The following is a 13398-nucleotide window of genomic DNA, read 5'->3' on the forward strand; positions in this document are numbered from 1 at the left end:
GCCGTGTCATCAGGAGGCGGCCCAGGGACCAGCAGCCTTGGACTTTTCGCATGCCCTTCTTTAAATCCGAAAACCCCTCCGAGAAGTTCCTCATGGAGGATGAGGGAAGCCCTAAGCAGGAGACCCCGAGGCTGAGGCCACCGCCGCCCTGTGCCCCGTCTCTCCCCCCTCCAGCCCCGTCGGCCACACGTCCCCCCGAAAGGCCCCGCATTGTCCCGACTATATCAGGCGCTTTGGCCACCAGAGGATCGAAGAAAGGGAAATCGGTTCGCCGCAAGGAAGGAAACCTCAGCTCGGCGCTGGTTTCTGAGTTGAAAATGAGGTTGGAGCAGAAAATCAACGAAAACAACCAAGGTTACTATTAACTCCACTTCCAACCTATTCCTTTTTCGTTATGACGTCTGTTGGGGGACAAATTGAACTTCACATCTGGTATGAAATGGCAAACCAAGTATGGTAAACCTTCAATGAGGGTTCACAGATTGGTATTCAAGAGTGAACTCCTCAACTGACCTCTTTTCTTTCTCGGTAAATAATCACCACACTGCCATCTTGAGGAGGGTGACATCATCTTAACAACAGTGACATGTGTGTTGTTGCTTGACAGAAAACAAACACACATACACTGTCTTTTCTCAATAAATGGCCTCCGCTGTAATGCCCCAGTTAATCACCATAAGTCCACTTTTAGTAATAAACAATGTACCTCACACAGATCTCAGGGCATTCAATCGATCGCAACTGGACTGTTTGGTTTGTCTTGGAAGACGTTTCGCCTTTCATTCGTGCTATTAGACTTAGATTGGTCGATTTAAATGCCCTGGGACTACAATAACCTGGATGAATGAGAACATTCATAGATATACCTCATATAAACTTTAATTGGATTTACTACAACTGATACCACCCTCTATTGAATAGTGCAGGGGTCACCAACCTTTTTGAAACCAAGAGCTACTTCTTGGGTAGTGATTAATGCGAAGGGCTACCAGTTTGATACACACTTAATTAAATTGCCAGAAATAGCCAATTTGCTCAATTTACCTTTAACTCTGTTATTATTAATAATTAATGATATTTACACTTAATTGAACGGTTTAAAAGAGGAGAAAAACATGAAAAAAAAAGACAATTAAATTTTGAAACATAGTTTATCTTCAATTTCGACTCTTTAAAATTCAAAATTCAACCGAAAAAAAGAAGAGAAAAACTTAAAAAAAGAATTTATGGAACATCATTAGTAATTTTTCCTGATTAAGATTAATTTTAGAATTTTGATGACATGTTTTAAATAGGTTAAAATCCAATTGTTAGAATATATAACAAATTGGACCAAGCTATATTTCTAACAAAGACAAATCATTATTTCTTCTAGATTTTCCAGAACAAAAATTTTAAAATCAATTCAAAAGACTTTGAAATAAGATTTAAATTTGATTCTACAGATTTTCTAGATTTGCCAGAATAATTTTTTGGAATTTTAATCATAATAAGTTTGAAGAAATATTTTACAAATATTCTTCGTCGAAAAAACAGAAGCTAAAATGAAGAATTCAATTGAAATTTATTTATTATTCTTTACAATAAAAAAAAAAAAAATTACTTGAACATTGATTTAAATTGTCAGGAAAGAAGAGGAAGGAATGTAAAAGGTAAAAAGGTATATGTGTTTAAAAATCCTAAAGTCATTTTTAAGGTTGTATTTTTTTCTCTAAAATTGTCTTTCTGAAAGTTATAAGGAGCAAAGTAAAAAAATTAATGAATTTATTTAAACAAGTGAAGACCAAGTCTTTAAAATATTTTCTTGGATTTTCAAATTCTATTTGAGTTTTGTCTCTCTTAGAATTAAAAATGTCGGGCAAAGCGAGACCAGCTTGCTAGTAAATAAATACAATTTAAAAAATAGAGGCAGCTCACTGGTAAGTGCTGCTATTTGAGCTATTTTTAGAACAGGCCGGCGGGCTACTCATCTGGTCCTTACGGGCTACCTGGTGCCCGCGGGCACCGCGTTGGTGACCCCTGGAATAGTGTAACAACTGCATCATATGTATTACAAAAAAGTATTAAATCTTTTTTATTGTTTATCCCCCAAAAATATTTGTACAAATAGTAGAGGCCTGGTACTCAGTTAAGTACACAAATGCCACAGCTGGATGAATTATGCTATCCAGATTTTAGCCGCCCAACAATATTTCTGTGGTTTTTCCTCAGACACTGGTCATGAAAGCCTCATTTCTTGGGGTAAAGTAAATGCTTAAAAGTATACAATAAATCAGTACTGTAGTTTTTTTAAGCTTCTTTTTCAAAAACATTACTATACGGAAATGAGCAAATCATCTTGGCAAAAAACAGACTTTAGCGCTTAACAGTTTGTTCGTAGCTAAAGTCTCGCAGAAACACACTGAAAATCAGGGGCCGTACTTATCAAGCTTCTTAGAATTACTCCTAAGAAGTCTGCTAAGAGTTGACTTAAGAGTAAATAAATTCTTCGCTGAAAGCTGCACTTAAAAGTTAGTTATCAAGCGTCTTACTCACACTTTCAGCGAAGTGTAGGACTGAATCTTAAGTGTCACACTCAGAGCTGAATTACGACATTACTATGTGCCGTAAACGCAATTTTAGGTGACGTCATTTCTGTGTCCATAGAAATGACCAATCACGGAAGGGAATCCGTTGTCTAAGAATAAAGAAATATCTTGGAAATATTTAAGTGGACAATGGGAGTGTATATTTTGACAATAAACTACAAAATAATACAAAACAAACTAGTCCCCGCCGGCACTCACGCTACCGCTCCCTCTCTTCTCTCGCCCACACACTCACTGACGTCACTCACCTCACGGCCACACACATACGCTACTGTCATAACATTTTCTTTCCAATTCATTAATTAGGCAACTAATTTGAAACTGGTGTGGGTGGCTCTATATATACTAGCCCACTGCAGACACATGCAGAAATCAACATGGAATCGAAAAGTATTAAATATGTGACAAAAATAATATCCGCTCTGTCTAAACGATACCGTTTGATCAGCTGCTCGTCATCAAAAAAAACAAAAAACATTGTTCCGTTCCCTGAACGTTCGCGCACGTCTCTCTCGCCTCAGTGCCATCCCCTGCTGGCAACTCCTAACCACTTAAGACACCTCTGAAGGTCTCTTAAATATCGTGGAGAGTAGGAGTGATTCTTAGACTTAAGAACGTTGATAAAAAGCTTTTATTCTTAAGTTTGAGAGTAGGACTAAATTTGGCAAATTCTCAGGACTTAAGTGTAAAATGGCACTCTAAGAAGCTTGATAAGTACGGCCCCAGATGTTTGCTTCTTTTGTACGATTAACATGTGCCACTGAATTGTCATGCTCGCTAGCAATGTTGCATTGTGTAGTTTTATGATAAAACATGCTTTTTTTTATCATTTCAATTTTCAATGCATGAACAGTCTTATGATTATTATAAAATGTATAACTCCACTGACTGGGGTGTTGTTGGGCACAACTAAATGTATGCTTGACATGTCCGAGCCCACTTTGCTGTGTGTAATTTAACTGCGTGTGTATTTTCTTTGCAGAGTGAAAATATATGCACAAATGTTGACAGAACTTCATGTTTCGCATCAATGCCTTCAAATGTAGGCGAGTTACAGTCACGTGATCTTCATACTACAGTATTAGCTCATATCTGACTTTGTAAAAATATGTGGAGATGTACGACGTATTAACTATAAGTGACACTGCCTGGTTATCGGATGTGACATATTTGTACCGTCTTTGTATTGTCTTTTGATTTTCAATAAATATTTCAACATAAAAATCAGGCTTGTGCTTCCTTTTTGTGTGCCGAGGCTATGGTCGATCGGATTATTAGATTAATGCAAATCCGAAAAGCATCGTCTGTGACACAACAGTATTATGGAAGACTCATTCAGTGTGAGGTGGGAAAATATTGATTTTCCCCATCTGCTTTTCTTTAATGCAGTGAATAAACAAAAATGCTACGGATTGTTGCCCATTACAGGCCGCAGATGCTAGTCGCAGGGGTCGGCAACCCAAAATGTTGAAAGAGCCATATTGGACCAAAAATACAAAAAAAAATCTGTCTGGAGCCGCAAAAAATTAAAAGCCATATTACATGTGAGATATAAATTTAATTAAGAGGACTTAAATGAAACTAAATGAGCTCAAATATAGCTACAAATGAGGCATAATGATGCAATATGTACATATCGCTAGCCTAAATAGCATGTTAGCATCGATTAGCTTGCAGTCATGCAGTGACTAAATATGTCTGATTAGCACTCCACACAAGTCAATAACATCAACAAAACTCACCTTTGTGCACTCACGCACGACGTTAAAGGTGTGGTGGACAAAATGAGACAGAAAAAGTGGCATAAAACACGTCCTAGAAAGTCGGAGAAGTTTATACATGTAAACAAACTATACGGTGAGTTCAAGGACCGCCAAAATAAGTAGGAAAAAACGGCGCTCGCCAAATACTCGAATGAGTGAAGCATATTTAATATAAACAGTGTGATTTATAACAATTAGGGAGGTTTGTGTCATGTTTGTCCTCCTACAGAAACCATACTAAAACAAAAAAATACATTTTTTCCCCTCATCTTTTTCCATTCTTCATACATTTTCGAAAAATCTCCAGAGAGCCACTAGGGCGGCGCTAAAGAGCCGCATGCGGCTCTAGAGCCGCGGGTTGCCGACCCCCGTGCTAGTGCATTATATAGTAAAGGTTTATGCAAATCATTGATTTAATTTTAATTAATATATTTAGGGTTTTAAAACAACAAATAGCCATCCCCATCCATTTTCTACCGCTAGTCCCTTTCGGGGTGGCGGGGGGTCGCTGGAACCTATCTCAGCTGCATTGGGGCAGAAGGCGGTGTACAACCTGAACAAATATAAACAATTTAATACAACTGTATACAATTTATTTAATTCAGAGCACAAAAGGTGTTAAAAAATATCAAAAATAAACATGTGTATATTTATATATTTTTTTCCCTGAACAATCAATGTGCAGGACGTGCATTGGGAGCTGTCATAAATGGAAATATCATGTCCTACTGACAAGGGTTCAAGAGAAAAATCACTCTAATCTGCTTAGCAGTGTATGGATAAATGCAGGGGAATATAGCGCTTATGTAACAAATCCTTTGAGTGATTGTGCTATAAAAAAATAAAAATGCCTCAGCATTTGTCTTTGACTGTCTCTTTTTAATCTGGTATGACACATGATTATTCGCAACACAATTCAAAACACAATAAAATAAATTAAAAAGATGATAAATGAGCTTAGTATCAAAATAAGAGAATACCGTATTTCCTTGAATAGCCGCAGGGGCGCTAATTAATTTAAAACCTCTTCTCACTCCTGCGTTTACCAAAAGCATGTGGGATTGACAAGCATGCGTTAATTATTTTAAAACTTCTTCTCACTCCGGCGCTTACCTTATCATGAAAAGCACATTTAATAAAAAAAAAACGTTATTATGGTCTTACCTTTAGGTATAAATTAGTCCATACGCAGCTCCTATAGAAGTCTTCCTTATCTTTCTTCAGTTTTAAAAGTCTCTCTGTCTCGATGGAGATCTTCCTTTAAGTATTACCTCCTGCTTCGATTGAAAGTCCAGTTTAGAAAACTGTTTTATTTTAGATATGTAATCCTCCATGGTAAAACAATGGCTCCTCACTCTTGCTGCCTGTTGTCTTCTTCTGCAGCACCGGTTTTCTGCAGTACCAGCAGTCGCAAGAAGGATCACTAGCGCCCTCTACCACCAGGAGGCGGAAGTCATTTAATGACTCATATTTGACCCGGCGGAAGTGCCAAGCATGCGCTAATTATTTTGCAAAACGAGTTTGACCCGGCTGTAATTCTAGGCAGGCGAATACTATATTCCCGGCGGCAATTCAAGGAAATACGGTATATAAAATACATCTCAAACAAAATCCTTCCGAACATTATAATGACAAAAAAATGCAATTATTTCTTATAATAAAGAAAAAAAGGAAGTCGAGTTGATTACATTAGTACAGATAGGCTGCACTTCCTCCTTTGAATTTGTCTTCAGACTTGTGTTTCTTTTTGGCTTTTTTTTGAGCGTCTTTGCACAGGACTTCATCGCTGGCTGGCTGCAGGCTGTCAAAGGTGCCCTGACGCTCGGCCACCTGCAAGTTGCCCTCGTGCTCCACACAGCTGAAGCGGGCCTCCTTGGTGCAGGCGTACATGCCGGCCGGCACCGCCAGCACCATGGCGCACACCACAACTATGATGTGGATCAGATGCTCCCTCTGCTCCATCTCCCTGATGTCACTTCCAGTCACAAAGACCATGCATTGACCCTCGCGCGGTATATAGTTCTTAAGGGTAACGCACACCTCGTATTTAGTAACAGGAAGCAAATCGCTGACAGAGTATCTGTTGATGCCCGGTCCGATGTCGATAGTATCCTTTTTTTTGGTGAGTTGTACTTCCCAAAGTGGATGGTGAACCAGGTTTCTGCTGGGTTTTCAGTGGCGGCGCTCCACTCCAGGCTGATGCCGTTAACGGTCTGCTTGGCAATGCGGATGCCAATGTAGGCATTGTCTATGGGGGAGAGTATGAAGAGATGAAGTTGTTGGCTGTGCAAGTATAGAGTCCTCCATCTGCAAGGTGCAGCGAGGGGATGACCAGGGTGGAGTTAACAGTCTCCTCATCAATGGGTGTCCAAGCTACATGAAGAAAGTGGAGCTAGATTATGCACGTTTATAGATGTGGTAGTAACTGTAGCTCTGTTGAAGTCATTGGGCTGCAGTATGGATGAGCACTATCTCCTTCGGTCCCCAAACCATTAAATTCCATTTTATGTGAATAATTTGCATATTCTTTACATACCTACATAGGCTTTCTACATGGACCATGTGGCTTCCTTTGTTCATTTTCAAAGTACTGATTTAAATTTGGGATTTGGTCAAGAGGCCTGGGGCCGTACTTATCAAGCTTCTTAGAGTGCCATTTTACACTTAAGTCCTGAGAATTTGCGAAATTTAGTCCTACTCTCAAACTTAAGAATAAAAGCTTTTTATCAACGCTCTTAAGTCTAAGAATCACTCCTACTCTCCACGATATTTAAGAGACCTTCAGAGGTGTCTTAAGTGGTTAGGAGTTGCCAGCAGGGGGTGGCACTGAGGCGAGAGAGACGTGCGCGAACGTTCAGGGAACGGAACAATGTTTTTGTTGTTTTTTTGATGACGAGCAGCTGATCAAACGGTATTGTTTAGACAGAGCTGATATTATTTTTGTCACAGATTTAATACTTTTCGATTCTTTGTTGATTTCTGCATGTGGCTGCAGTGGGCTAGTATATATAGAGCCACCCACACCAGTTTCAAATTAGTTGCCTAATTAATGAATTGGAAAGAAAATGTTATGACAGTAGCGTATGTGTGTGGCCGTGAGGTGAGTGACGTCAGTGAGTGTGTGGGCGATAGAAGAGAGGGAGCGGTAGCGTGAGTGCCGACGGGGACTAGTTTGTTTTGTATTATTTTGTAGTTTATTGTCAAAATATACACTCCCATTGTCCACTTAAATATTTCCAAGATATTTCTTTATTCTTAGACAACGGATTCCCTTCCGTGATTGGTCATTTCTATGGACACAGAAATGACGTCACCTAAAATTCCGTTTACGGCACATAGTAATGTCGTAATTCAGCTCTGAGTGTGACACTTAAGATTCAGTCCTACACTTCGCTGAAAGTGTGAGTAAGACGCTTGATAACTAACTTTTAAGTGCAGCTTTCAGCGAAGAATTTATTTACTCTTAAGTCAACTCTTAGCAGACTTCTTAGGAGTAATTCTAAGAAGCTTGATAAGTACGGCCCCTGGTCGCACAGTTTTTCCAAGGACTGGTTATAGTGTATGAAGAACCCTATCCTGGAGTGTTACCAAATGGTAAACTTGTATAATGTTGCAGTGTTTACAAAGCTGACGTAGCTATTGTCTTCAACCCAAGGGTTGAGTTGGGTTGATAATACCACTTGCAGGTTTGAGCGCTCCGACAACAGATTCTAATGGATGACGGTATGAAAAAAAATCTTACCAGTAAATCCTCTTATAATCTTCTGACTGTACATCCACTTAATAGTCGGGCCCGGCCTGGCCTTGACTAAGCATGAGAGCGTTGTGTTTGCTCCGAGAGGCACGCTGATATAAGTCTCGGGGGCAGAGGCCAGCGGCTTCGTGCATGTTTTCAAATGGATCTCGTGGAAAAACGTGTCCATTTTGGAAGCGGGGCCCGAGCATGTCAAATAAGAGTTCATCAGAATGATAGGAGGGCCGACCACTCGGATGAAGTCCACGAAGCCTTTGAGGCGGCAGTCGCACAGCCAAGGGGTTATTGTGCAGCGCCAAGACCACATTGGAGACTGAGCCCTCCTTTGCCCAAACACTCTCTACTTTCTGGTAAAGATGCCAGTTCATGAATACATCTTTTGATATAACAGTAAGCTGGTTGAAGGATACATCTAAGTAGGTCAGTGAAGGTAAGTGTCTCAGAGCGTGTTGTGGCAGGACGTCTAGACGATTGTGCTTCAGGTCCAGAATCTTCAGTTTCGGCGTGTCTTTAAACGCAGTCCACGGTACGGAAGTCAGCTTATTGCCCTGCAGCCGCAACTCTGTCAGGTTGGCCAGCCCCTCCAAGCTTTTCATGTTCACCAAGGTAATGTCGTTGAAATTGAGCCACAAAAACACCACGGCACTGACTTTGGAGAAAGATCCCTGAGGTAGCTCGGTCAAGTGACAGTTTCTCACACGGATCTTTATAAAATCCTGTGGAATGTCCTCTGGAATTTTTCTCATAGAGGTTTCCATGCATAGCAGAGACCTAGAATGAGTAGATATGGTTAGATGAGAATGGAAGATGAGAAGTAAAACTGCCATACTAGTGAGTCACTAAACTAAAGCAGACTTACCTTCCCAGGGTCTCATCAGCGCAGTTGCAACCCATCAGACAGGTCGACGATCCACGAGTAACAAGATAAAAAACAAAAACCATATATAACGAGGCGCAAAAGGCGTCCATGTTCTTGGACGAGCATGTGAAACAGGCCTGTTGGGTGAAAGATACGCCACAGTCTATGTGGACCAAAGCCTATTAGCTTAATCTTTGTTGACGTAACGCCCAAAGCGGCAGGTGGCATGTGAGACGCAATCAGGTGTATTTTTGTCTCAGAAGCCGCCACTTCAACACATACCAGGATTGAACTGTTGCATTGTGTTGGGGTTCTTCAAATAAGTGAATTGTAACGAGGCCGACAGGAAGCCAAAGCCCATCAGGTTTAGTGGTGTAGAGAGAAGGGAGGGCTGCCAAGGGGGGACAGATGTCTGGAGGGGAGTGCAATCTGTCCTCAATAATCTGTGACATCGCTCGTATTGCAAGTTGTTCAATCAGCAATCAGTTGCAGTCTCCTTTTGATATTTATTCCACTTACCTTGATTCCCTGTACTTTTATGAGTTGCAATTTCTTGTGGATGGTATTACAGTACCTTCCCTCTTAAAACTAGACATTGCATCTTTTTTGTGTGTCTTACTCCCAACAGTTACCTTGGAGATCAACAATTATACCTCAGGTAAACTTTAGTGGTGAATGAACATTGAGGAACAGCAATAGACTTCTACTGCACCTTTCATTTGTACACTCTAATAAAAAAATCCAATATGCATGGCTGTGTATATGATATCTTCAAACAATAACTTTGTGTGACTTTTTCCCATGATGCAACTTACCATGGCTACTTCCGGAGTAAAACTAATTTACCTTGAGCTTGATCCCTTGACACCTGTGGTCCTCGGACATAACAAACAGGCAAGTATCAAGTAAATTAAAAAACATTTATTTACAACGCATAGTATATAGTTGCATCATTTGACAACATATTTACAGTACATTTTAAAAAACGCATGAGATGTAAGTTGAGTGGACGGTAAACCTGGCACATCATAACGACAAACAAAATAGACTAAGAGTCGCTGGTCTTTCTAAATAAAATATCTTCATGTGAGGGGTTTTACACAGTGTGGAAGTTACATGGTCGATAACATATGGGTTGTAACTTGTTATAGTTGCAACGTGCAATGTGATATATCAAAACACATTTGCACACCGCATGTAAATAACCCTTTCACTGTGTAGAGATTCCATTTTTTGCTGACCAATATGCCATTAATTTTTTTCCACAAGGCTTTTATTTCATCCAATCCTCAACAAAGGATCAGTCTTCACTACTCCAATCTCAAAGTGCATCCTCCAGGAGGTCCAGGCAAACGTCGGGTTCTAGCAGAAGTACTCGTTCGGTGGCCCCTCAGTCCTGGTTATGGCCTCCGAGTCAACACTAGACCTGGCAGAGAGCAGCCGATTGGACTCATCAGGGTTTAGCCGGGCCAGATACTCGCCTTCCATTCCTTTACCTTTAGCCCCAGGTCCCAGAGTCTCAAATGTGACATAAGAGTCCTGCATTTCCTTGGATTCCCTGCCCAGGAGTTTTTGGCAGCGCTTCTTGATGGCGCCGCAGCACACAATGAGAGTGAGGGGCACGGCAATGACGCAGGCCACTGTTATAACCACCACATTGATGAGCTTTTGGGTGCCGCTCGCGCTGGCCGCCTCATCCGTTGAGAAGATTACACACTGTTCTTTTTTCGGGATCAGGCCTTTCACGCAAACGCAAGCAATGTACTTTGTTTTTGGCACCAGACCGTCGATGGTGATACGGTTTTTGCCTGCAGCTACGTTGATCCGGCGCATGTCCCTTTCGCCAAACACGGCGTACAGGATGCTGAACTCTGTAGTGTTTGTCGCTGTTGGGGCTCTCCAGTTCAACGAGACGGTGTGGTCGGTATCCCCGATCACCTTCACAGAACGCACAACCCTTTTCTCCGGAGCTTGCAAGGACGAGGCGTTGGCTATCATGTTACCCAGAGAGCCCTGCTCCATCTTCTGAGGGTCCGATGCTTTGCCTTGTCCTCGAGAGCCATCAGAAACGCTATAGCTCTCTACCTCAAACTTCCCAGAGACACCTTTGCCATTGAGGGGTTGAATGATGGGCTTGCCTGGTGAGGACGTTGGGGGAGGGACATACCTGGCAATCAGTTTCTCCTGGTATGCAGCCCTCCCAACACCGCCTGATTTTTTCCCTCTGGTTCTCTTAGCGACCGCACCGCCGCCACCCCCTGCTTCTTCAGACCGAAATGAGTCTGTAATCACCAGTGAGATGATGGCGTCTGCTGTTCCCACAAAGTTAGCTGCTTTGCACACATACTTTCCCGAATCCCGGTATGAGACAGCAGGCACGCTCAAAATGGACCAAATGATTCCTTCCTTTGAGATCTCTTGCTGAACTGAAAATAAAGAACAAGTTGGCAGGGTTAAGCAGATTGGCATACAGAGAATAGCTTTAATCCTGTTGATACTCATGCAGAAATAAATGCCATTCTAATCTTAGCACCACTGGATTTGGTTCAGGAGAACTTACTGGATTTGGTTCAGGAGAACTTACTAGTGCCGTTGATTTTCTTGCCGTCGGCGCGACTCCAGGACAGTTCGGGGATGGGTACACCGACTGTGCCACAGCGAAGCAGCACATTGTTGCCCAATGAGCTACGGACGCGTGCTACGGCTGTGTGCACTCGAGGGCCCTGGCACCTCTGCAGTGCAGCTTCGGTGAAGAAAACCCCAGATAGACTCTCAGGGTCTGCACATCGCAACCTGGGGTCTATTAGAGCCACAGATGACCTTGGAGACTTCTGAAACTGGACCAGATCGTAGAGCCGGCAGTCGCACAACCACGGGTTGTCGTGGAGACCTGAAACGCAAGTGTAAAACCTTGTTGCATGAAAGCTGTTATAACCACACACAACTAGTATAATTAGACCAATCCTCCCAGGTGGTGTCCAGAGGTAAATATGGCAGCTAGAACCCTCACCAAGAATGAATTTAGAAGAGTCTGCATCTTGAGATGGTTTCACGCTCAGCCACAGCGAGAGGACGTCCGCAGGGACAGTTGTGAGACTGTTGCTGGATAAATCCAAGTAGGTGATGTTCTTAATGTACATGGTGGCCTCGGCGGGGATGCTGGCGATCTTGTTGTTGTGCAGGTCGAGCAGCCTCAGGTTAGGCATGTCCCTCAGAGACTCCCACGGGAACGAGGTGAGGGAGTTCCCGTCCAGCCTCAGCTCGTCCAAATTGGTAAGACCCCGGAAACTGTCCACACTGAGCAAACTAAGGGAGTTGAAAGACATCCACAAGAACTCCATGCTGCCGAGGTAACGGAAGTTGTCACTAGAAATCCTTGAGATCGTAGTCTTCTCGATGCGTAGCTTGGATGTGTCGGCGGGGAAGTTCGTGGGAATGACTCTGATCTCGGGATCATTGCAAAGTACACTTCTGTCGGAAATAAAACGCAACTTTTTAAGTATTCAATTTTAACTGCAAAAAAAATATGTAGTTTATATGACTGATTGTTAGCAGGAGTGCATAAAACCTTTAAGAAAACATTTTCTGTGTTATAAACATTACAAAATACGTAATTTCCCCCTATTGTCTCTAAATGTTAAAAGGTGCTGCTGATCAAAATTAGGATTGTACGATATTAATAACATTCTATCTTAGCCAGCATGCAGATTTAAAAGATTACATTTGAAATAAATAGTTCTACAAAAGTATTGGCCCATTGTCCTGTAACAAGCAAAGCAGATTAAAGAGCAACTCCAGGTTAATCCTCCACTACTGAATTGAAGACGCAGCAATTGACAGTCAATTTAGCACGCGAGATCCAAAAAATTATTTATAAATATAATAATAATAATAAGCAAAAAGAAGAACTTGGAAACAATCATATTTACCTTGCTTTGGATCCATCGCTCAGTTTGTGGTAGAAGCAGCTGCACTGTACGGGACAAGAAGTGCTCATGAGCGGGAAAAGAACCAAAGCCGAGCAAAAAGCACAAAACAAATGTGGAGGCATTTCGGCTCCTGCAAGCTCCTAAATGCTACTACTTCTACTCAACTACTAAAAAAAAGTTATTGTTTAATTAAGGGGACGTGAGATGCATGGCGGTGCCTGGCAGGCTCTCAGCTCCATTCTGCGCCGCCTGCGGTGAATCCTCAGATAAAAAGGATGCACCGGATTAGAGGGGAAGCAGGAGGGAGGAGGAGGACTTTACTTTGGGTTTATTTTCATTCACACGATTAGAGCAGGGCTTCCTAGAAGCTGATAGGCTGCACACTTGTCACTTTCCTTCCCCTTCCAGTGTTGCCAATTAAATAGACTGCAACACAACTGGAGGTTACCAGAGTTCACAGTAAACCAAAGTATTTAAGAAATAAAAGAGTAATGAAAGGATTTTA

At 41.8% G+C, this 13398-nt stretch overlaps 2 protein-coding genes and 1 pseudogene across 3 annotated transcripts in view; 1 reads left to right on the forward strand and 2 right to left on the reverse strand.

The window, feature by feature from the left end:
- LOC133655308 (cadherin-related family member 1) overlaps positions 1-1302 on the forward strand; it is a 42794-nt gene extending 41492 nt beyond the window's left edge. For both annotated transcript variants that reach the window (XM_062055334.1, XM_062055335.1), the window contains exon 17: positions 1-1302. This exon is cut by the window's left edge and continues 172 nt beyond it. In XM_062055334.1, the coding sequence (XP_061911318.1) occupies positions 1-365 (365 nt within the window). In that variant the 3' untranslated portion in view covers positions 366-1302.
- Positions 1303-4518: 3216 nt separating this feature from the next.
- Positions 4519-9563, reverse strand: LOC133655311 (leucine-rich repeat, immunoglobulin-like domain and transmembrane domain-containing protein 2; annotated as a pseudogene).
- A 302-nt stretch (positions 9564-9865) lies between these two features.
- On the reverse strand, positions 9866-13150 carry lrit1b (leucine-rich repeat, immunoglobulin-like and transmembrane domains 1b). The gene is made up of 4 exons (XM_062055337.1): positions 12894-13150; positions 11975-12435; positions 11549-11854; positions 9866-11390 (listed from the first exon to the last, which is right to left on the reverse strand). The coding sequence occupies exons 1-4, from the start codon at positions 13013-13015 to the stop codon at positions 10327-10329; spliced, it is 1953 nt and encodes a 650-aa protein (XP_061911321.1). The 5' UTR covers positions 13016-13150; the 3' UTR covers positions 9866-10326.
- Positions 13151-13398: the final 248 nt, after the last annotated feature.

Source organism: Entelurus aequoreus, linkage group LG08 (assembly GCF_033978785.1).
Source record: "Entelurus aequoreus isolate RoL-2023_Sb linkage group LG08, RoL_Eaeq_v1.1, whole genome shotgun sequence".
In the NCBI taxonomy this organism is placed as follows: domain Eukaryota; kingdom Metazoa; phylum Chordata; class Actinopteri; order Syngnathiformes; family Syngnathidae; genus Entelurus; species Entelurus aequoreus.